The sequence below is a fragment of the Cricetulus griseus genome, chromosome 6, assembly GCF_003668045.3.
Source record: "Cricetulus griseus strain 17A/GY chromosome 6, alternate assembly CriGri-PICRH-1.0, whole genome shotgun sequence".
Taxonomy (NCBI): Eukaryota; Metazoa; Chordata; class Mammalia; order Rodentia; family Cricetidae; genus Cricetulus; species Cricetulus griseus.
Genome location: NC_048599.1, coordinates 58,447,392 through 58,468,139, shown reverse-complemented (window position 1 = coordinate 58,468,139; position 20,748 = coordinate 58,447,392). Strand labels below are relative to the sequence as shown.

Below are 20,748 nucleotides of genomic sequence, written 5' to 3'. Positions count from 1 at the left end.
CTGGAAGCCTAGAGCGGAAATAGGGGCGGGTTCTATTCCCGCGAGCGTCATGGCGGAGGCGGCGCTGGGTACGGTGCGGAAGGTGTTGCAAGAGTTCCCGGCGGCGGCTCGCGGTGAGTGGCGTCAGCGCCAAGACGGCGTGGAGAGAGCCTGGGGTACCGGAGCTCAGGACGTGTGTTCACGAGTGGCCTATTGGCGGCCTCACATTTTCGTGTGTCAGTCACCCTTCTCTAGCTAGCGGACGAGTGCGCTGCTCTTGGTCACACGTGGGGTGCAGTTGTGGTTGTGTTCAAGGCCCGGGGGGTGCCGACTCCCTGCGCTCTGCATTGCTGCATTTTCGGTACAGAAGACTCAGCTTCAAATATCTCGGATGCCGGTGGGTTCTGAGGAGAGAAGCAGTCATTCGACTGTCCTCGTTCACTCAAAGCGGACTCCAAGCTCTGAGGGTCGTAGAGACCTACCCAAGCCATATTGTCTGTTCCACCTCTAGGTGTTAGGTTTCTTCTTTGCTCCTCACTACCTCCTTCATTCTTTTCCCCTGCTTACTACGTCATTTGCTACTGAACAGCAGTGCAGACACCTCTTTCTGCAATGTAAATAAAGGAAGCTTCATTCCCTGTTTTATTGTTCCTGCTAAACATACTTTGCCACACTGTGCTTTAGAGGGCATCCCAGGTGCCTCTGCCTCAAATTTTCACACCTGTGAAACCTGGCACCCATTATTGATAGGCATGCAGGTATTTCAACCGCTTGTTTTAAATAATTCTGCGGCAAATACTTGACTGTTCATTTAACAAAATTTAAGGATCTCTGTGTGCCAGAATGTGTGTGTTCAGTGTTTTTAACTTTGGCAACAAATCCCATTACCTGCTGAGCCATCTCACCAGCCCGAGGGTATTTAGGTTACATCAATAAAGAAACAAACAGGCTGGAGAGAGGGCTGAGTGGGTCAAGTGCTTAAGCGCATGATGACCTGAGTTCAGATCCCCAGCACCTGATGGTGATGTCTGATGCAGTTCCAGAGCTGGGGGTTCAGAGACTGAAGGACCCTAGGAGCTCGCTGGCTAGCCAGCCTATCAACTGCTGAGCTCCAGGTACATACCTGGTGTCAACATACTGCCCCCCCCCCAGGCATATCACACACACACACACACACACACACACACACACACACACACACACACACACACGAAGAGAGAGTGAGAATTCTGTCTCCCTGTCTCCATACAATTTCTCAGGAAGCAATTATGAGAGCATACCAGCTGTGTCACCCAAGTGGTTCAGAGGATGGTTGCAGGGTCACTGGAGCCCACTACGGGAGTATACCTGCTATATATACGAAACAGTGAGGACTGTGAGCCTGGAGCAGACTCCCTGGTTATGTTTATTTTTGTCAGTTAAATTCATAACAGGATTTCTGGGTCACAGGAATTGTTTGGAGTTCAATTTGAAGCTCTAGGGGTGAAAAGTAGCCATTCATTAAAGGGAACAGTGAGCAAATAAAACTGGGATACTTAAAGAAAATCCAAAGGATAGAAAAGGGCAGTCTCAGCCAGGCAGTGCTGGTGCACACCTTTAGTCCAGCACTCGGGAGGCAGAGGCAGATGTATATCTGAATTCAAGGCCAGCCTGGTCTACAATGTGAGTTCCAGGACAGTCAAGGCTATGCATAGAAACCATGTTTCAAAAAAAAAAAAAAAAAAGGCAGTTTCTACACATTTATAAACTCCAGGGTAGAGTAACACAGCTGTAGTGTTTTCCTAGCATGTAGAAGGCCCTGGGTTGAATCCTAAGCATTGCATAAACAGATCCCGAAGAGCAACTTAGTTGTGTTGAGCCCCAGTTCCTTTCTAAGATTACTGCTTTGTGGGGTTACTGTTCCTCCCTCTGGTGAGTCTTATCTTACCCCTATTTGGGGCAGCAAGTATATTACTAGCTTTTTTTTTTTTTTTTTTTTTTTTTTTTTTTTTTTTTGCAGTTTTCTTGGGCCCACCAATGTCTTCCCATGTGGTCCCAACATCCAGTTGAAAGGTACTCACTTTCTGACCAATTGCAAGGGACAGTAGTCAGATGGAGATGTAACAATGAGTGAGCATGACCTTGGGGGGTAAAATGAATGCCATAGACATCTAGCAAGGGTTGCAGTAACTGCTGATTGGCACCAAAGCATTTGGTCAGACATGAAGCTGAAAGCTCGTCAAAGCCAAGGGAGTGAGCGGCAGGAACAAAGCCCAGCCAGAGCAGAGAGCATGAGGTCAGGGGCAGGCATGAGATGGGAGCAAATCAGACTGGAAAAAAATGGGCTGGGCTCAGTGGTGGAACAGCTTGAATGCATGCCAAGGTGGACTGAATCCTGCCAGGGGTAGCAGTGAGCCAGCCATCAAAGGTGTATGACGAGGTAAGATTGCATTTCAGATAGATGATTGGTGTTCTTGGAAGGGAGTGGGATTCCACCAGAAAGACCAGTTTGTTCACCACAGCAGCCACCCAACCAGAGTGTGGGGCATTTCCCTTTGACTTTATATTTGCTAAGCACCTACTGTGTGCTAAGGCGCTAGAGTGTACCAGGAAACATGACCATCATTCAAATCATTGTGGTAGTATTTCTATTCTGCAGAAAGAGACAGACAATAAATGGGTGAAAAAAACTCTACAGGGTCAGGTAATGATAAATCTGTGGAGAAAAATAGGCAAAGAGATAGGACTTAGAGCTGGGCCACTCTGCTTCTACCGGGATTGGGTGTGTCCCAATAGGCCCTGTATTATTCTCAGTGCCCTGCAACACTGGCCAGCCCTCCAGAAGTGGTCCCTATCCTACTTAAGGTAATGCTTTCTTTGTGGGGCAGGGTAGACCAGTGACCATTAGAGGCAGGCTGCAAACCAAGTATCCATGCCTTCAGAGCTATAGTGGGCTCCACGGAGGTGAGTGTGGCTTGTTTCTAACAAGTGACAGTTTGAGAAGGGTAGTCCGGGAAGGAGGCCTATCAGTGTGACGTTGGACCCAAAGCAGCAGAAGGAAAGTGGGGTTTGAGAGAAAAAAAGGGTAGAATCAATAGGACTTAGAGCTGGGCCAAGGGCAGGATAAATCAAAAGTGATTTCAGAGCCAGGCATGGTGTCACACATGCAGGATAGCCTTGAACTTATTTTGTAGCTGAGGGTGACTTTGAGCTGATATTCCTGCTGCCACCTCCCAGGTGCTGGCTTTACACATGAGCCACCATACCCAGTTTAAAGGTGACACAGAGCCACTTAAATGTCTCTGTAAGTGGCACAGTGCCCAAGTGTTGGCCCAAGATGGCTAAGGGCGCTGCTGCTGTTCCAAGAGACCCAGTTCAGCCCCTACCTGTCTTCTGTTGTTATTGGGCAGTTATCTCCCTGGATAGATAGGCCTTGAATTGTTTGAGACAATAGTGTCATCCTCTGATATCCACACTGGGCAGGCCCCATCCCAGTTAGCCCGTGGCCGTCAGCTCAGTGACTCCCTTTGCTAATGGATGCTGCTGAGTGATTGCTTCTTCATGGTAAAGATGTGAGGGTTGTCTCCGAAGGCTTCCTCGGGCAGCAGCAGCAGCCTTGCCTCGGATGTCCATTTAAAGGATGTCTTGTGCAGACAGTATGACAGAAGTTGAGTACCGCTGATTTCAGACCCCTTCCCCATTTTTTCTTCAGACCTCAGTGTACCTCGTGCTGTGCCCTACCTGGATGAGCCCCCAAGTCCACTCTGCTTCTACCGGGATTGGGTGTGTCCCAATAGGCCCTGTATTATTCGCAATGCCCTGCAGCACTGGCCAGCCCTCCAGAAGTGGTCCCTATCCTACTTAAGGTAATGCTTTCTTTGTGGGGCGGGGTAGACCAGTGACCATTAGAGGCAGGCTGCAAACCAAGTATCCATGCCTTCAGAGCCATAGTGGGCTCCACGGAGGTGAGTGTGGCTGTGACCCCAGATGGATATGCGGATGCTGTGCGAGGGGACCGGTTTGTGATGCCTGCTGAACGTCGCCTGCCCATGAGCCATGTGCTGGATGTGTTGGAGGGTCAGGCCCAGCACCCAGGAGTCCTCTATGTGCAGAAACAGTGCTCCAATCTGCCCACTGAACTGCCTCAGCTTCTGTCAGACATGGAGTCCCATGTGCCCTGGGCCTCTGAGTCACTGGGTGAGTGGAGGGGGTAAGAGGCAGGGGATGGGGATGAAGTGAGGGGAAGGGTTCAGTGTGCTTGATCACTCTCTGCTTTGGTGTTGTTTCCTTGGGCCCAGGTGCCACCTACCTGCCCACCAGGCTTGGACATGAAAGCAGAAACCCTGAAAGGGCTGCTGTCCCTTCTGCCCCAGGGGTCACATTCCCAGTGTCACCTTCTCCTAGACTCCTTGACCTTCCTTTGCTCCCACTCAGATTTCTGAAAAGCTGCCCTGTGGTCCTCAGCCTGCTACTAACTCACTCTGTCCCACAGGAAAGATGCCTGATGCTGTGAACTTCTGGCTGGGGGAGGCAGCTGCGGTGACATCCTGTAGGTGTGGTGACTCCTGAAGTGGGGAGGGAGCTGGTGGTGCAGGGGAAGATAGGTGGGCCCAGATTACTTTTGGTGTTTTGGGACTAGGCCACCACAAAGGGTCTCTCCTTATAGCAGGGCCATTGGGGACAGGGTATACCACACCCTGTAGGTCTCGAGAAGCCTCTTCAAAAGTCAGATAGTTAGGAGAGCAGGGCTTGGGAACTAGAGCCTGTTGGTTCTGCTTCCCTTCCTGATGAAGGGGAGCCCACCTCCAGTATCTGGTGGCCAAGTTCTGTGATGCTTGCTAGAGTCCTCAGAGTCTCCCCAATTCCGATCCTGTATGGGTTTTCCTTTCTCTGTAGGCTCTGTTGAGGTGTGGGGCGGAGGACAGGCTGGGCTGCTCTCCTCCCCTCATCTCCAGGCCTCTGTGTGTTGGCAGTGCACAAGGACCACTATGAGAATCTCTACTGTGTGGTCTCTGGCGAGAAACACTTCTTGTTACATCCACCCAGTGACCGGCCCTTCATCCCCTATGGTAAGTGACGTGGCCTAAAAGGAGCTGGTAGCCGGAGGCGGGGGGGGGGCAGCAAAAGCCCAGGGCAGGCTGGGTGCCCAGGCTTGAGGTGCAGCTTCAGGGCCCCACCCTCTGGTCTCTGTATTCGGGGAACACTGGGCTGGTTATGGTGGGGGAGCCTGGCGTGCTGTTGGTTATTTATCTCCCTGACCTTGCCTTTAGGTTTGTACACACCAGCAACCTACCAGCTGACTGAAGAGGGCACTTTTAGGGTGGTAGACGAGGAGGCCATGGAAAAGGTATCTGTTCTGTTCTTGGCTCTGGGGAAGGGGTAGGCTCCCAGGGAATGGGCATACAGGGTCTGGGGAGGTGACATCCCACACTGAAAATCCCAAGTCTGTGGGGAGGCTGGGAGGAGAGGGGACAGAGCTAGAGATCTTGGGAGCCTCGGGGCCTGGTAGCTGCTGTATCTCTAGGTGCCCTGGATCCCACTGGACCCCCTGGCTCCAGACCTGGTCCGCTACCCCAGTTACAGCCTGGCACACGCCCTTCACTGCACAGTTCGGGCAGGCGAACTGTTGTACCTGCCAGCTATGTGGTTCCACCATGTCCAGCAGTCCCACGGCTGCATTGCTGGTAAGGAACACCCAGGGCCCAACCAGGTATGGGTGGGGATGACTCTGGCTTAAAAGTGGGGCCCTCACATCCAGGTTCTTCTCCTCTCCACAGTGAATTTCTGGTATGACATGGAGTATGACCTCAAGTACAGTTACTTCCAGCTGGTGGACTCCCTCACTAGGGCTGCAGGCCTTGACTGATGGGACCCTCACAGACACTGCAAAGGACAGCTGATGTGGGGGGTTGATTCAGGCTGTTGCCTGGTTCCTGTGTGGGTTGAGATCAGCCTTAAAGAAATTTGGAATATAGTTGGAGGAACAGGAGATACCAGACAGGTCTGGGTGAGGGTGCCCAGGAAGTTGCCACACAGGTGACAAGGAAGCATGGATCAGGTACAGCAATGCTTCTCACCAGTGCTATGACCTTGGGTGAGTCACTGCATGTTGGGATCAGTCTGGCTGTAAAGTGGAGATAATAATGGCTCTAGCTCCCAGGGCTGTCATGGGGATAGACGTGGACCAACATAGGAAGCAGTCAATAAAAGGTGGCGTTGATATGTTTGTTCTCATATCCCCCATCACAGTTTCCTTCCATGGCCTGCTGAGGGCTTAAATGTTCAGGTAAAAGTTTCATGGTGACCCTGATTGAGGTGTGCAGGCCAGATCCGGGCTATGGATGCTACCCACAACAGATGTATTACAACTGGCTGGCTGGGACTTGATTGGCTCAGGGCCACCAATGCTATCTCTAGCTTGGTCCCAGTCTGTTTGCTTTTCCTCCCCTAGTTCCAGGGAAACTTGTGGGTCTGGAGCCCTGAGGCTGACCCCTATTCTACAAGTATAAACAGGAAGGATGGGAACCATGTTCCTCCTGAGCTGTTCTCTGAGGAAAGAGTTGATCTCCACACTCAGACTCTTTCTCACCCAGCTGAAGAGCAGGGAGAGCCCCTATCCCCACATGCCAACCCACAGGCCTCATCTCTGGTCACCCATCTCCACAGGTGGAGGCAGCCTAGACACGGCTTTGAAGAGCTGTTTTATGTGAAAGCCACTCCCCTTCAAGGTTGTGATGGGGCCCGAGGTACTCTTCTGAGATTGCCCAGGGCTCCAGTTCAGACTGGGCATTCCTGTCGTACTGGCACTGGGAAGGTTGCGAAAGGACCCACGACGACATGATGCTCGGCTCCACTGTTCACTGCTGTTTGGGGGGCCACAGTCTGCTGACTGCTCGGCTTTACCACAGCAAGGTCTCTTAGAATCCCCCCTCTAAATTAGGGCTGGTTGGGAGAGTGGGGCTTCAGGGAGCCTGTGGCTAACTCCAGGAGGTGTCACTGACTCCAGCTTTGGCTTAAGGTGTCTCACTTCCTGGGCAGGTGGCTGGGTCAACAGTGGGTGTGGGGCTTGGGTGGAGCGGAGGAGTCTGTGGGAGGGATTTGAGAGGAATGTGTGGCCAGTTGGCTCACCTTGGCTCTGGGTTTAAAGCTGACGGTTGTTGGTCCTGTGGCTACTGCCCCATCATTCCTGTTCCTGTGGACTTGGTCTCATGGCTCTGGTAAGGCTCCATAGGGCACTGGGCTTCCATTTCTGACTTGGTTCCCCATCCAGGGCCTGGTGGCTATTGTTTCTAAGAGAAGTTGTGGGCTTCTCTAAACAGAGGAAGGATGCTTTCCAGCTTCAGGACCAGGCAGTGGAAGCCAGGGGCAAGGCCAGAACTGGGATGGGGTCTGTCCTGGGAATGGGTTCCAGGCAGAGTTCCCTGGATTCAGACCCTAGGAACCCTGAGATCTTTCTTATCCACTGTCCTGGGGGCTTAGAAAGAAGTAGCTGCTCCATGCCTCTGACTTGGTTACTTGGCATTTGGAACCCAGGGCTGCCTCAGAGATGAACTTCCTCAGCTCTGCTCCTCAACTTGACCATTGGCACCTTTCCAGGTGGCACAGGCTTCCACTGCCCTGGCACACTAGCAAGTGTCCACATCCCCAGCAGCAGAGGGGATTTGGAAGGAGCTCTGGAGACCATCAGATCTGGAGGAGGGCAATGTGGGGGTGGCCTGAGAGGGGTGATGCTACCCTGACCTTGCAGAATCCATTCCCAGGATGGGGTAGATGGCACAGGTTGCAACTCACTCATGGTGCCTAAGCCCCAATGTATTCCTTTCTGTCCCTTGACACCTCAGACCAGCCTCAAAGCTTCTTGGAGTGGGGTGGGGGTGGGGTGGGGTGGTGAGGCAGTGGGATACAAAGAAAAGGTATCATACCTAGAAATAGTGTGCGCCATTAACAAGCCACCTTGTCTGCGTTCCAGTCCTAACCACACCTCAGGAGAGTGGCCTCGGCTTCCTCTTACGGTTGGTCATTGTCATAGCATCCTTCTTAGGATGTATGATAATTTAGTAAATATATGCTGAGCCCTTGTTATGGAGCTGGCACAGTGTGGTGTTTAATTTTTGAGAAGGTGTCATCATGTAGATACAGTGTCTCTTGTCACTCAGGATTCTGATGGGTTCTGGTGGACCTGGTCCTTTTGGTAGAGAGTTAAACCTTGAGAGATTGTCCCAACCTCCCCTGTGGCCCTGTCACATTTGGCCCCATCTGTCTGCAGGCAAAGGTGACAGGGACATGCCTGCTCACTGTACGTGTCCTCCAGGCTAATGGCTTGCCTTCCAAGGACCTAGGTAAGCACACTGCCTCCCTGGCCCTTCGCAAAGCTCAGAGAACAGCTGGGAGCTGATTGAGAGTAGTCAGTGCCAGTGGGAGGGGCTGCAAAGAAGACTGAGCTGGCAGGAGGCCCTGCAGGGGTCTGGCAGAGAGAAGGGTCCCCAAAGTGGCAGAAGAAGACTCAGCCCTGTGGATATGATGTCTCAGGAAGAAGGAAGTACTCAGTGGTGGGCAGGAAAGGATTCTTGATCATTATAAGACACGTGCTCCTCCTTCCTGCAGTGACATCCTCTGACTGCTATGTGACTCTGGGCCTGCCCACGGCCTCCAGCCACACGTTACAGACACGTACAGTCAAGAACAGCAGAAACCCTGTCTGGAATCAGAACTTCCACTTCCGGATCCACAGGCAGCTCAAGGTAGCCCAGGCATCAAGTATGACCCTGCCCTTTTCCCGGGCCCCACTGCCACCTGTGTCTCCCAGTTTGCCATTTCCTGCCCTGTTACCCTCTCATCCCACTCCTTCCTATATAAGCCACCGCTCCATCTGCCTCTTCCAGAATGTTGTGGAACTGAAAGTCTTTGACCAGGACCTGGTGACCAGAGATGACCCTGTCCTGTCAGTGCTGTTTGACGTGGGGACTCTGAGAGCTGGGGAGTCTCGGCGCCAGAGTTTCTCACTGAGCACTCAGGTGAAGTATGCTCAGGGAACTGGGGGGGTCCCCAATTCTGAGAATAGGACTTTATAAGCTCCCCTACTTCAGGGAGTGGTCCAGGCATCCCAGGCAACTTTTCACCAAGGAGCAGCCCTGTTCCCAACTTCTTTCTCGCCTCTGATCAGAAGCACAGCTTCTTGAGAACAGTCCAAGGAGTGTGGGTAGAGGGGCTTGGAAAGGGACAATGGCCCTTCCCCAGCGCTGTAGCCACAACATCTCCCACTGCCATCTGGGTTGCCAGTCCCTCTGACTTGCTTCTCTTCCAGGAGGATGGACACCTGGAAGTTGAATTTCAGCTGCAGAATCTGTGAGTAGGACTCCGGGGAGCCTGGTGGGTGGCAGTTGGGAGCTTCCTTCTGGGAAGGGCAGTGCCAGCTCACTGAGGCTGGTACCCCTCCCTGGTAGAGGAGGAGTGCCTGGGCTCTTGCAGACAGTCACTGGGGGCCTCTTTCCAGGACAGACCGTGAGGAACAGCTCATCAGCAATGGCATCCTAGTGGTGAGTGAGGAACCTGGGGTTTCCCCTCATAGCTTTGCTATCTGCCTTTCTCCCAGCCTTGAATAGGCTCACCACAGCCTGGGTCATCTCGGCTGAGTTGGGGACTTTGGTATACACGTTCCCCAAGGGAGTAAATCTTAAGCAAATGCTTAATAACTGAGGGTGCTGTCACAGTGTTCTGGGGAGCAGGAACCAGGAACCCACAATGTAGGGTCCCAGAGAGGGGGTGCAGCATGTGTCTCAGGGGTTCTCTTGGCCACAGGCTCGGGAGCTCTCCCGTTTGCATGTTCAGCTGAAGAAGACAGGAGACCCAAAGGGTGAGTTCATCCTCTTTAGGCAGCCCTTCCACCTTTCTTCCTGTCTCTTCCTCCTCACCCCCTTTCTAAGGGGGGTGACCTTGTACTAGCTGCTTTCAGGTAGAAAAAGTTGGGAAGTAAGTCCATGCTGGGACTCCCCTGGGCTCCATCTCTCCACCTGGACCATGTCAGAGGGACTTCCCTGCACACTTGATAAGGGATTCATTAGACAGAGATCCCATCCTGAGTTTTGACTCTGGTTCCTGTTTCTAGGGTCAGAGAACAGAGTTCAACTTGTGGTTGCTGGGGCCTGTGAGGGCCCACAGGATGCCTCTGTGGGCGCCGGATCTTTCCTCTTCCATTACCCAACCTGCTGGGAGCAAGAGCTGACTGTTCATCTGCAGGTAGTGTGCCTTGCTCCTGAGACCCCTCCCTTCTCCCAGCAACCCTCTCAACCTGAGCTGTGCTTCCCCTGCCCGGTCACATTTGGGGGATGACTTTAGCCTCCTGTTCCCTTCCCTACTGTTCTGTCCCCGCCACAGGGAGTTGGTGGGGTCTTTGCTAAGAAAGGAGTAATGACTCGTGGGGGTCCTTTCTCCTCCTACTCCTAAGGATGACCCCCACGAGCAACTGAAGGTACCACTATGCACACTACCCTCCTCACAGTTGGTGAGACTCGTCTTCCCTACATCCCAGGTACTGGTCACATAGAGAAGCTGGGTTTGTGGACAGGGCTGTCACTGGCCTGAGCTGTCATTAGCCTGGCCTTGCAGCAATCACCCTGCTTTTGTGGCGGAGTCTCCCTTCAGGCCATGCCCCCAGTCAGTCAGTGGGTGGAGGTGTGGACCCTGTGACAGTTCTTGGGGCCCAAGGATGGTCTGGGGTGCCCTGAGGCCACAGTGGGATAGAAGTAGCCAGCCTTTCTGATCATGGTACTCACGGTTTTCAGGAGCCACTAATGAGGCTGGAGCTGAAGAAGGAAGAAGGGTAAGAGCCTGCCTGGGGAATGGGAGAGCAGGGGTGGTGAAGGTCATTCTGATCTGGAGGGGGAGATGCAGCAGTTTCTGGGTGCCTGGGGCTTTGCATCAGGAGGAGGCTTCAGTATGGACAGGCTGTTCTTACTGTTCCCACTTAGGTTTGCTACAGTATGGGTGTGGGCTCTGTGCCCTGCCCAGCACACATCCTGGGAATTCCAGGATCAGTGTCTGTCCAGATAAGCAGGTGGGAAGGCAAGGACAATGAGCAAAGACACCAAGAGGAAGGGGGAGGGAGAGATGCCCCTTGGTATGGAGGCTATTGAGGAGGGACCTTAAATGCCCTTGGGGGGGTGGCTTTTCATCACAAATAGGTGGGGGCAGCGGGCCTTGTTTTCTGACCCTGTTGTCATTTTTGGAGCTGTGGGTGAGAGTTGAGTTGGAAGAGGTGCCCAGCCCTAGACCCTAGGTGTGCTCAGTCCCATGGTATGCTTTACCAGTCTCATGTGTGCATGGCCCTGGGTTCTCCTTCCCCTCACTCCACAGCAAGTGGTGGTGAGGACTGGGAAGGGAGGAGAGAGAGCAAGGGTCTGGCAGATGAAGCCAACCAGTTTCTTTTTCTGTGGTGGTACTGAGAACTGCTTTTGGGTCTCTTCCTTCTCCCCAGACCAAAGGATCTGGCTGTGCGGCTGGGCTGTGGGCTCTGCCCTGAGGAGCAGGCCTTCCTAAGCAAGAGGAAGCGGGTGGTGGCTGCTGCCCTGAAAAAGGCCTTACAGCTGGACCAAGACCTGCAAGAGGATGAGGTCTGGGGACTGAGCACAACTGGGTGGAGTTTTCCTCATGTCTGCTTAAGCCCAGGGTTGTGCAGCCCAGAGCTGGAATCAGCTCGGGGCCTGTCACTGGCAAGCTCTGCCTGCCCTGTTCCTCTTCCTCAATGTTGTCAGGGTGGTACATGAGGCACTGGCAACTCACAGATGGGAGTTGCCTTCCCTGTGGCTTTTGGTCCCTCACCTGACTGATGAGTGAGGTGATTTGACTGAGACACACCTCATATGAGGATGGTCTCTTGACTCAGAATGGTCTCCGAGGTTCAGACCAGCCTGAGTTGGCTCCTAGCAAAATGAATTCCAGCACTGGAGAGCAGGACCTTGTGGGCTTCCAGAAAGTGCTCGCAGGCTCCTTGTGGCCTGGCACTTGTTAGGACATACTTCTGGAGCCCTGATGTTTGAATCAGTGAGGCCTTTGGGAGGCTGTTTCAGACTAGATCTCAACAGGGCTGACTCAGAGCTGGTCCCAAGACTTGATCACATCTTGACTGGCTGGCCCCTTGGTAATCATGATCTCTTCCCAGAGTGCGGCTTTTCTACTCCTCAGGCCTTTTTGAACCTGGCTCTCCTCTTCCAGATACCCGTGATTGCTATTATGGCCACTGGTGGTGGCATCCGGGCCATGACTTCTTTATATGGACAGCTGGCTGGCCTGAGGGAGCTTGGTCTCTTGGACTGCATCTCCTACATCACTGGGGCCTCAGGATCCACCTGGTGAGCTGGTTGGGGGCTGAGTGCTGGAGGCGTCAGGGAGGGAACGTAGTGAAAGTCCCACAGGCCCTGTGCAGACTGCATGGACTGGGAAAAAGGCTGGCAATAGGGTGCAGTGTGCTCCAGGGAACAAGTAGGCACTGGCCAGACTGATGGCCTTCAAGAGAAAGTCAAAGACATGTGAAGTCCAGATGGGGTCCTTTGGTGACAACATTCCCCTACGTCTAAGCTTTGGCTTTCCTCAGGGCATTGGCCAACCTCTATGAGGACCCAGAATGGTCTCAGAAGGACCTGGCAGGGCCCACCGAGTTGCTAAAGACCCAGGTGACAAAGAGCAAGCTGGGCGCATTGGCCCCCAGCCAGCTGTGGAGGTACCGGCAGGAGCTGGCTGAGCGTACCCGTCTGGGCCACCCAACCTGCTTCACCAACTTGTGGGCCCTCATCAATGAGGCCTTGCTGCATGATGAGGTACAGGGAGAGAGGGCCCTGGGTTAGGAAAGGTAAAGCTGTCTGGAGAGGGATGTATCCCTGGGTGATGTGGGAAAGACTCCTAGCACCAGGAAACTGAGGGCTTAGGCTGAGCTCCTCTTTCCCTCAGCCCCATGAACACAAACTCTCAGATCAACGGGAGGCTCTGAGTCAAGGCCAGAACCCTCTGCCTATCTACTGTGCACTCAACAGCAAGGAGCGGGGCCTGACCACCTTTGAATTTGGGGGTGAGTGGCTTCAGAGCTGGGGCCTGTGCTCTTATGCGTGGTAGGGTATAGTGTGTCTAGTCCTGTATGTAAGAAGTGAATCTGATGCCCACTTCTCCAGGTCCAAGTACCAAAGACTGTCATCTTGCCAGCTCCTTTACAACCTTGGGATGGGGGAGGAGACCTTAAGTCCCATGCTTGTAACGTGGCCTGAGCCTTCTAGTCCCCTGAGCTAAACTAAAGACCCTGTTGGGTGTCTGGGTGCTCAAGGTTTCTGGGCTCCATGGCTGTGGTGTGTGTTGTCCTCACAGAATGGTGTGAGTTCTCTCCCTATGAAGTTGGCTTTCCCAAGTATGGGGCCTTCATCCCCTCTGAGCTCTTTGGCTCCGAGTTCTTCATGGGGCGACTGGTGAAGCAGCTCCCCGAGTCCCGCATCTGCTTCCTGGAAGGTGAGGAGGGTAGATAATGGGCAGCTTGGCAAAGGGGGCCTGGGTGAGAGGGAGGCCGGGTTCAGACCGTAATAGCAGGTGAGAGCTTTTCACTTGATGCCCCTTCCTCAGGTATCTGGAGCAACCTGTTTGCAGCCAGCCTCCAAGACAGCTTGTACTGGGCCTCTGAACCCAAACAGTTCTGGGACCGCTGGTCCCAGGATCGGGCCAGCCTGGGTAGGTGCTTGGGCTTTCTGTAAGAGAGATGGGCAGCCAATTGGGAGTCTGAGACATGGTAAACCTCAGCTGCTTCCCTTCAAGGGTCACCATAGAGATTGGGATAAAGGACCAGAGACCTCCTTTTCCTAATGTCACCTGTCACCTCACCCCCACTCTCTCCTGTGCAGACAAAGAACGGGTCCCCCATCTGAAGATCACAGAACCCCCGCCAACAGTTGGGAGGATCGCCGAGTTCTTCACCAACCTCCTGACAAAACGGCCACTTGCCCAGGCCACCCACAATTTCATGCGTGGCCTCCATTTCCACAAGGACTATTTCCATCACCCTCACTTCTCCACCTGGAAAGGTACCCCACCTCACCCTGCTCAGCCTGGGCTCTGCAGCATCCTTGGTCTTAGGACACCCCACCACCTCCTTTTCTCTCTCCCTGCGATATGCTGCTCTGGCAGGATGTATGGGAATGCTATGTGCCGTCTGCTATGTGCCTAAAGAGGCCTGGACCCACAATGACGGTTGATACTTCTCCCACCCCAAACCTTTGTAGCTACCAAACTGGATGGGTTCCCCAACCAGCTGACGCCCATGGAGCCCCACCTCTGCCTCCTGGATGTTGGCTACTTCATCAATACTAGCTGCCCACCACTCCTGAAGCCAACACGGGATGTGGACCTCATCTTGTCGCTGGATTATAACCTCCATGGAGCCTTTCAGGTTGGGGAGATGGTGGGCCAGCTAGGCTAGCCTGTCTTCTAGGAACCTAATAAGATCTGCTTAGGATCCAGTTATCTGGCCCAGCTTCCATTAGGGCAGCCCCTTACTAGGGGAAGTTAACTCTGTTCTGGGAGTGGAGTGCTGAGTAGCTGGTTGATATCTTCACCTATCTTGTACCACAGTTCTCTTTGCTGTACCTGACCCTGAAGAGATCCTGACATGCCTGCTGCTTCTGAGTGGCTCCCATTTTCAGAGGGCTGTTGGCCATATCTCAGGGGAGCCCTCAGGAGCTGGGAGGGGGCACACAGTCAGACTGTGGGACTCTAGGTCCACTGAAGTCTCCAACTTGGTCTTTGAGCACCAAGTCCTGTGCATCTTAGCGAATGCCCTTGTGTAGTCTGCCTTGCACACTGGACCTCTAATGCCCCCTCTGCCTGCCCAGCAGCAGCTGCAGCTTGTGAGCCAGTTCTGCCAGGAGCAGGGCATCCCTTTCCCCCCCATCTCACCCAGCCCCGAGGAGCAGCGCCAACCTCAGGAGTGCCATGTGTTCTGTGACCCTGCCCAGCCCGAAGCCCCAGCTGTGCTGCACTTCCCTCTGGTTAATGACTCCTTCCAGGACCACTCGGCCCCTGGTGAGCCATGACCAACTCTTCCAGACTCGCCTCAGTGCAGGTGTCCCCAGGCCTCCTGCCTAGACTGTCCTCTCTCCACAGGGGTGCCACGGGCATTGGAGGAGAAGGCAGCTGGGAAGGTGAACCTCTCTTCTTCTGATTCCCCATACCACTACACAAAAGTGACCTACAGCCAGGAGGATGTGGACAAGTTGTTACGCCTTACACATTACAATATCTGCAACAACCAGGAACGGTTGCGGGAAGCCCTGCAGCAGGCTGTGCAGCGGCGGAGACAGCGCAAACAGTGCAGGCCTGAGTGATGGCTGAGATACCCTGGCGGGGTTCCTACCTGGGAACCTTTACCCTCCACTCCTTCCCTTTTGCTCTGAGTTGAAGACAAGTATCACCAAGTGCTGCTCCAGAGCCTCTTGGGACCCTGATGTCCAGGTCCAGTTCCACAAAGATACGTGTCTGGAATCCCCAGAGGTGACACTAAGCCTGTCAGCAGTCCTGTGTCACATAGTCTAGGCCGTAAACTGCAAGCAGAGCTAGGGCCATCATCACTCATGGCACCAGGAGTGGCCTAGCTCACCCCTGGGAAGGACTTGGGGCTCATCAGAGGTTAGAAATGGGACAGTGTTGGTTACATGACAAGGACGCTATGACGTGTTTCAGGGGCTCTTATAAATGGGAGGCGCTTGGGTGGCGTGTCCCAAGACTATCTGTTGTACCAGGCTATTAGTTCCACAGGACATCCTTCCAAGAGGTTACTAGCATGGAAGTTCCAGCCCTGTCCAGATGGTCAGACTGCCATCTTTGTCCAAACAGAGACCTTGGGGTGAGGCCCTGGTCCAGTAAAAAGGTTCAGGCTCATCCGGGCATAGCCAGTACCAACATGACAACAGCAGTGCTTATCCTCTAACAAGATGTTTTCTAGAAGCTGGTCCTGAGCAGCCCAGAGAGGGTGCCTTGGGGCCAGTGGCTCCCCAGGATTCATTTCAAGGTTCAAACCTGTTGGGAGAACAGAGATTAGGAACCATAGAATCCCCCACTAAACATGGTATTCAGCCCTCTGCCTCCCTGGAACATCCCACCTGCTCCTAGTAGGAGCTGTGAGATGAGTGGGATGTCACAACTTTGATTCTCATGGTCCTGAAAGCTCTGTCAGCCAGGCAAGTGGTTCTCAGGCCCTGCCCTGGAAATGTAGCTGGGATGCTTGAAATGTAATCCCAGCTACTCAGGAGACTGAGGCAGGAAGATCACAAGTTCAAAGTCAGTCTGGGCTACAAGAGTAAGTTCAAGGCTACTCTAGACAACTTAATTGTAAAGTAAGTTAGCCAAGACTATATCTCCATGGTAGAGTATGTGCACAATGCCCTTGGCTCACTCCCAGGACCGCCAGAAACTAATGTGTCTAGAACAAATCCTGTTTTTTCATCTACACACCATCTGAATCAAGCTGGAGTTCAGGAGTCCTGCAAGAGAGGCGATGGCTCTGTCAGAAACCACAGCTGTGGCCGTCACCTGTTATAGCATCACAAGAGCCTTCCAGGCACAGGAATGTGCGTCAGTCTAGATGTATGACATTGCTATACCTTCTTCCTTCCCTACAGCCCACCTGCCATGCCGGAGTGCAGCCTGCTTTTCAGATAGTACTGCAAACAGATCTCTGTTCTGCCTCCCAAACAGGCCCCAGTAAACTCCCCCACTTCCGGCTCAGGGCCTCTGCCTGCAGCCCCTCAGCCAAGCTTGCTGTCAGCGGCCAGGCCTACAGTCCTCACCCTGGGGAGAAAGTATGCTTCCTGTCCTCCAGTCTCTCATGCTCAGGCATAAGGAGGGCTATGTAAGCTAGCTCCCGGGGGGAGAGGAGATACAGGAGTCACAGAGCCACCTAAGCTTTCTCCCGTGGGACCTCTCATCTTTCCCCCCTGACACTGGTCTCTTACCCCAGTGCCACCTGGTACTTCCACTGCCTCCCTCATACCTGGGAACAGGCTCAGGGCTCTGCTTGCCATGGTCCCACAGTTACTGTTCCAGAAGCTAGTTGCTGGGCTGTGGGGAAGAAGGCCCCAGGCCTTTCCAGGAAAGTACTGCCTATGGTCTTCATGGGAAAGAGGGGGCAAGGAAAGGCTAACAGGACAACCCAGAAGGTTCTCTTCCCCTCTCTCCTGTGGATAGGAACTATGGGTCTTCCCTGAAATCACCTAGGAAGCTACCCAGGGGTCTACTGGTAATCACAGTGCCAGGCCACTGCACATGGGCTTGCCTACAGTGGGGGCTGGAACTCACCTGCCTCCCCTTTGCGGGAGGCTGCTGCTTAAGTCCCACAGGCCCCTCCATGACATGAGTGCCCTTCACCTCCTGAAAATACAAGGCAGGGGCCCAGATGTCAGGCTCAGTATAGACAAGAAAAGGGAGATACCCATTCCTCATTTCTAGTGGGCCCTAGAGCTCCTGGCCCCTATACGCCTGCTCTAAAATGTGGACTAAAGATGTCCCGATTCCTTGTGGCCTGGCTACATGCTCCAGGGAGATAATTGTGGTCCAGTGGGGACATCAGTCTATAGTAGGTCCCTCATCTCAGCCAGATGTGCAGCCAACACCCCCACCCACCCACCCACTTGAGAGAGACTCCACAGGAAGGCTCCACCTGGCTGCCAGCTCTTGCACATTGTATGTTTAAGTGTGGTGTGCGTGTGTGTGTGTGTGTGTGTGTATGTACACGTACACCATTAACCTTAATCCTTCCCTGTTTCTCCTACTTCAAGAGTGCTGGTCTCCTCCATGATTGTGTTTCAGTTTTAGAGTCTTCTGTCCTTGCTAGCCCACAGGGTTACTTACACCTCTCCCCAGGGCCCTGGGGTAGCAGGGGTGGTTGGTTTCCTGAAGGAGAAACCCTGAGGAAGACTCCATGAGGCCTCACTGCCCTCAGGAGCCCTAACCTATAGATTGAGGAACTGTCCCTCCCAACTACCTCATATGCATCTTCTCAGTGCACCCAGCCTCCCCTCATCCAGCCCTTGAACCTCTGTCATTGTCTGAAGCTGGGTGAACATCTCTTCACGGGCCGCCAGTAGCTTTTCCAAGGCCTGGTGTCTGCAGAGCAGGTGTTCCACATCTGTCACTGAGCGCTGACAGAAATGAGTCAGTATGTGGCTCAGCTCTGGGGTGCCGGCCCTCCTTTGCCCTCCACATTCAGCTCAGGGGCCCGTGAGCAGGAGCATCAAGATCTGCCTCCACTTACCCCACAGCTGGGGTCCAGCAGCAGGCCTTCCTGGGAAGCCAGCCAGGCCTCAGCCAGCTCGAGCCTCTGTCGGAGCTGCTGCAGGCCCCGGCTCTGCCCAAAGCGTTGCCCACGCAGGTCCCGTGCTACCTGAAGCTCCCGCAGATGTCTTTCTAGCTCCTGCAGACACTCTGCCACCTGTAGGAAGGGGCTGCTGCCAGGAGAGCCTGGGCAGAGCTCCCACCCTGGCAGTGCCAGCAGGACAGCCAAGCCAAGCCAGATCTTTCTTTCTCCTCCTTCCTCACCCTCCATTCACACCTCCAGGGACATGAAGTGGCCGTTGTCTAGCAGCTGCTGTCCTTCCTGCCATGTGTTCTCGGCTTGAAGGCAGCACTCCTCAATTTCTTGGTCCAGTTCCTCATGCTGCTCAAGGAACTGCTTGGCCGCCACCACATCCCCAGCCAGCTCCCCTGAGGAAACCAGCTCCTGAGACCACGCTCTGCCAGGCAAGGAAAGAGAGATGCTTACAGAGCTGGTGAGACAGCTTGGGGGACAAGGGCAGAATGCTACTCCCCCACAGCCAGGATAGGGCAGAGCTGAGCTAACAGTACGGACAGGACCCCTGCTTACAGCAATTCCCGACAGCGCCCAAGAAAGGTGTGGCTCTGGGTAGCCTGCGACAGCTTCTGGCTCCATTCCTGGACTTTAGCCTCCAGGTTGGCCTGAGCCCCCTGCACCTTGGTGAGCCACTCAGCCAGACCCTCCTGAGCCACAGGGTAATTCTGGCCCAGTCGATGGGCCTCCATCTGGACTCTTGCCACCTCTTTTTCAATAGCTGTCAGTTCTCTCTGTAACCAGAACACAAGGTCAGACCTCACTCTTCGGGAAGACATGCTCCCCTATTCAGTGGCTCCTGGCCACTGAACAAAGGTGGAGACCCCTTTGTTCTGCTCTAAAACCTGAGCCTAGTCCCTGGGCTAGAGGGGAGTGGTCCGATATCCTGGAGAAGTGGCTCGGGTGGACAGCCGTTACCTGTCATCTCTGATGAGGGACTGAGGCACACAGATCTTATGCCTGGAAGACTGGGGCTGGGGTGAGCAGGCCTGGGTAAGGCCTTTACCTGCAGACACCTATGCTTCTGCGGCAGGGGCTGTGCAGGTGACAGGCTGTGGACCTGGAACTCTCCCTCCAGCAGGGTGGTCTTCTCCTGTATCCAACCTTGGAGCTCTGAGGCGGCCTGCTCAAAGCTCTGAAGCTCACGGGCTGCAGCCAGGTTCTGGGAGAGAAGGGGGGAGAACCTCCTCAGGGCTGTGCTGGGCTCCATGGCTCCATGCTCCCTGAGACATGGTCTACCTCTCTATGGAGTTCCACTGCCTTGTTCAGCCTCTCCCAAGCAGCCTGGATGCGATACTTCTGGGCTTGAATCTGGGGGTAGAACCTGGGTGCTCCTCTTTCCAGGGGGGCCATCAGCTCCCTCAGGGTCTGCACCTTTGCCTGCCCCAGGCTCTGAACTTCTCTGCTAAAAGCAGCAAATGTGGCTTCCATCACCTGGAAGAATGTAAGCCCAGGGATTGTAGAGTTTCTACTAGCAGCCTAGGGAGCTCACTAAGGGGTCTGGCAGCACCAGCAGCCCCAACATCACTTAGCTCTAGAGTTCTAGAACTGCAGATTCTTCCAGCATCTCCATTGTTCACCCCTCAGAATCCTGCCATCTTCAAATGCATGCCTTCTTCACCTAAAGCATCTTCTCCCTCCGCTCCCCTGGGTCTGAGGACCAACCCACCTTGATGCCTTCTAGGTCTTGTCCACAGTCCTGGGACTCAACAACAGTCAACTTGGCGGTCAGCCAGGCATCCAGGAGCTGGGCCTCTCGCTCCAGCTGGTGTAGGTGCAATTGTTCCCGCAGTGCTTGTCCCCTGCCCTCTGCTCTCTGCAGCAGCTGGGCATGGGCTTCCCTTACAGCCTGCAGCTGGGATAGCACCCTAGGACTGTGACAGGAAGAAAGGACAGCATAGACTACAGTCCTCCCTCTCCAGGCTGGACCAACGTCCTCTGCCTCTGTGGCAGGGACACCCTCCTCACTGCTTTTCTCCAGGAGTGTGGCTCTGGCATACCTGCCTGGGTTCTTCCCACGCTCCAGAAGGGCTGCTGTTTGCTGTAGCCGCTCAATGTGACTCCTGAACCCCTCCAAGTCTCTCATGGTGGCCTCCAGGCGCCGCAGAAGAACCTGTGTGGCCTCAGCATCCTGGCCCAGGTCCTCAATGTCCAGAATACGACCCCGTTCAGCTAGCCAGGATCCTGCCTCCAGGAGCTAGGCAGTGTGACAGCAGGAATTAGTTTTCCTGGGCACAGCACTTCACTTTGAGACTTGAGCAGAGGGCTCCCCAGGGTTCAGCTTTCAGCTAGGGAATATGGTATGGGATTTGGGGAGGGTGTCCTCAGCCAGTTGCATGGGAAAATTGGAGAGCTCTCATGGCTCCTCCCCGGCACCTTCCAGAAGGTGCCGTTCTGGAAGGACCTTGAGGGAATCCATG

At 54.1% G+C, this 20,748-nt stretch overlaps 3 protein-coding genes across 4 annotated transcripts in view; 2 read left to right on the top strand and 1 right to left on the bottom strand.

The window, feature by feature from the left end:
- The first annotated feature begins 20 nt into the window (after window positions 1-20).
- Window positions 21-6,178, top strand: Jmjd7 (jumonji domain containing 7). Its single transcript, XM_027422136.2, has 8 exons — window positions 21-113; window positions 3,671-3,824; window positions 3,902-4,155; window positions 4,451-4,507; window positions 4,932-5,027; window positions 5,229-5,305; window positions 5,483-5,642; window positions 5,736-6,178. Exons 1-8 carry the CDS (start codon window positions 50-52, stop codon window positions 5,822-5,824), a joined length of 951 nt encoding a protein of 316 aa, XP_027277937.1. The 5' UTR covers window positions 21-49; the 3' UTR covers window positions 5,825-6,178.
- Window positions 6,179-6,739: 561 nt separating this feature from the next.
- On the top strand, window positions 6,740-15,712 carry Pla2g4b (phospholipase A2 group IVB). 2 transcript variants are annotated; one of them, XM_027420889.2, is made up of 20 exons: window positions 6,740-6,870; window positions 8,225-8,297; window positions 8,563-8,699; window positions 8,841-8,972; window positions 9,263-9,303; window positions 9,452-9,494; window positions 9,757-9,811; window positions 10,064-10,194; window positions 10,403-10,486; window positions 10,740-10,777; window positions 11,432-11,567; window positions 12,169-12,305; window positions 12,548-12,770; window positions 12,901-13,018; window positions 13,309-13,446; window positions 13,558-13,662; window positions 13,833-14,012; window positions 14,211-14,377; window positions 14,823-15,009; window positions 15,091-15,712. In XM_027420889.2, exons 1-20 carry the CDS (start codon window positions 6,796-6,798, stop codon window positions 15,309-15,311), a joined length of 2,421 nt encoding a protein of 806 aa, XP_027276690.2. In that variant the 5' UTR covers window positions 6,740-6,795; the 3' UTR covers window positions 15,312-15,712. The 2 variants fall into 2 exon arrangements, with proteins under 2 accessions (XP_027276690.2, XP_035302356.1); XM_035446465.1 differs by lacking the exons at window positions 6,740-6,870; window positions 8,225-8,297; window positions 8,563-8,699 and having other exon boundaries at window positions 8,836-8,972; window positions 9,457-9,494.
- Window positions 15,713-16,037: 325 nt separating this feature from the next.
- The window catches only part of Sptbn5 (spectrin beta, non-erythrocytic 5), a 44,558-nt gene continuing 39,847 nt past the window's right edge, over window positions 16,038-20,748 (bottom strand). Inside the window, 11 exon segments of the mRNA XM_035446466.1 lie at window positions 16,038-16,843; window positions 16,938-17,038; window positions 17,277-17,352; window positions 18,018-18,122; window positions 18,236-18,412; window positions 18,533-18,713; window positions 18,845-19,062; window positions 19,335-19,490; window positions 19,568-19,762; window positions 19,998-20,202; window positions 20,329-20,525. Coding sequence (XP_035302357.1) covers window positions 16,769-16,843; window positions 16,938-17,038; window positions 17,277-17,352; window positions 18,018-18,122; window positions 18,236-18,412; window positions 18,533-18,713; window positions 18,845-19,062; window positions 19,335-19,490; window positions 19,568-19,762; window positions 19,998-20,202; window positions 20,329-20,525 — 1,686 coding nt within the window. The 3' untranslated portion in view covers window positions 16,038-16,768.

Coding starts and splice junctions, on each gene's coding strand:
- Jmjd7 (XM_027422136.2), top strand. CDS start 50: ATGGCGGAGGCGGCGCTGGGTACGGTGCGGAAGGTGTTGCAAGAGTTC. Junction 114..3,670: donor GTTCCCGGCGGCGGCTCGCG/GTGAGTGGCGTC, acceptor TTTTTTCTTCAG/ACCTCAGTGTACCTCGTGCT. Junction 5,643..5,735: donor GTCCCACGGCTGCATTGCTG/GTAAGGAACACC, acceptor TCCTCTCCACAG/TGAATTTCTGGTATGACATG.
- Pla2g4b (XM_027420889.2), top strand. CDS start 6,796: ATGATGCTCGGCTCCACTGTTCACTGCTGTTTGGGGGGCCACAGTCTG. Junction 8,700..8,840: donor GGATCCACAGGCAGCTCAAG/GTAGCCCAGGCA, acceptor TGCCTCTTCCAG/AATGTTGTGGAACTGAAAGT. Junction 10,195..10,402: donor AGCTGACTGTTCATCTGCAG/GTAGTGTGCCTT, acceptor CCTACTCCTAAG/GATGACCCCCACGAGCAACT.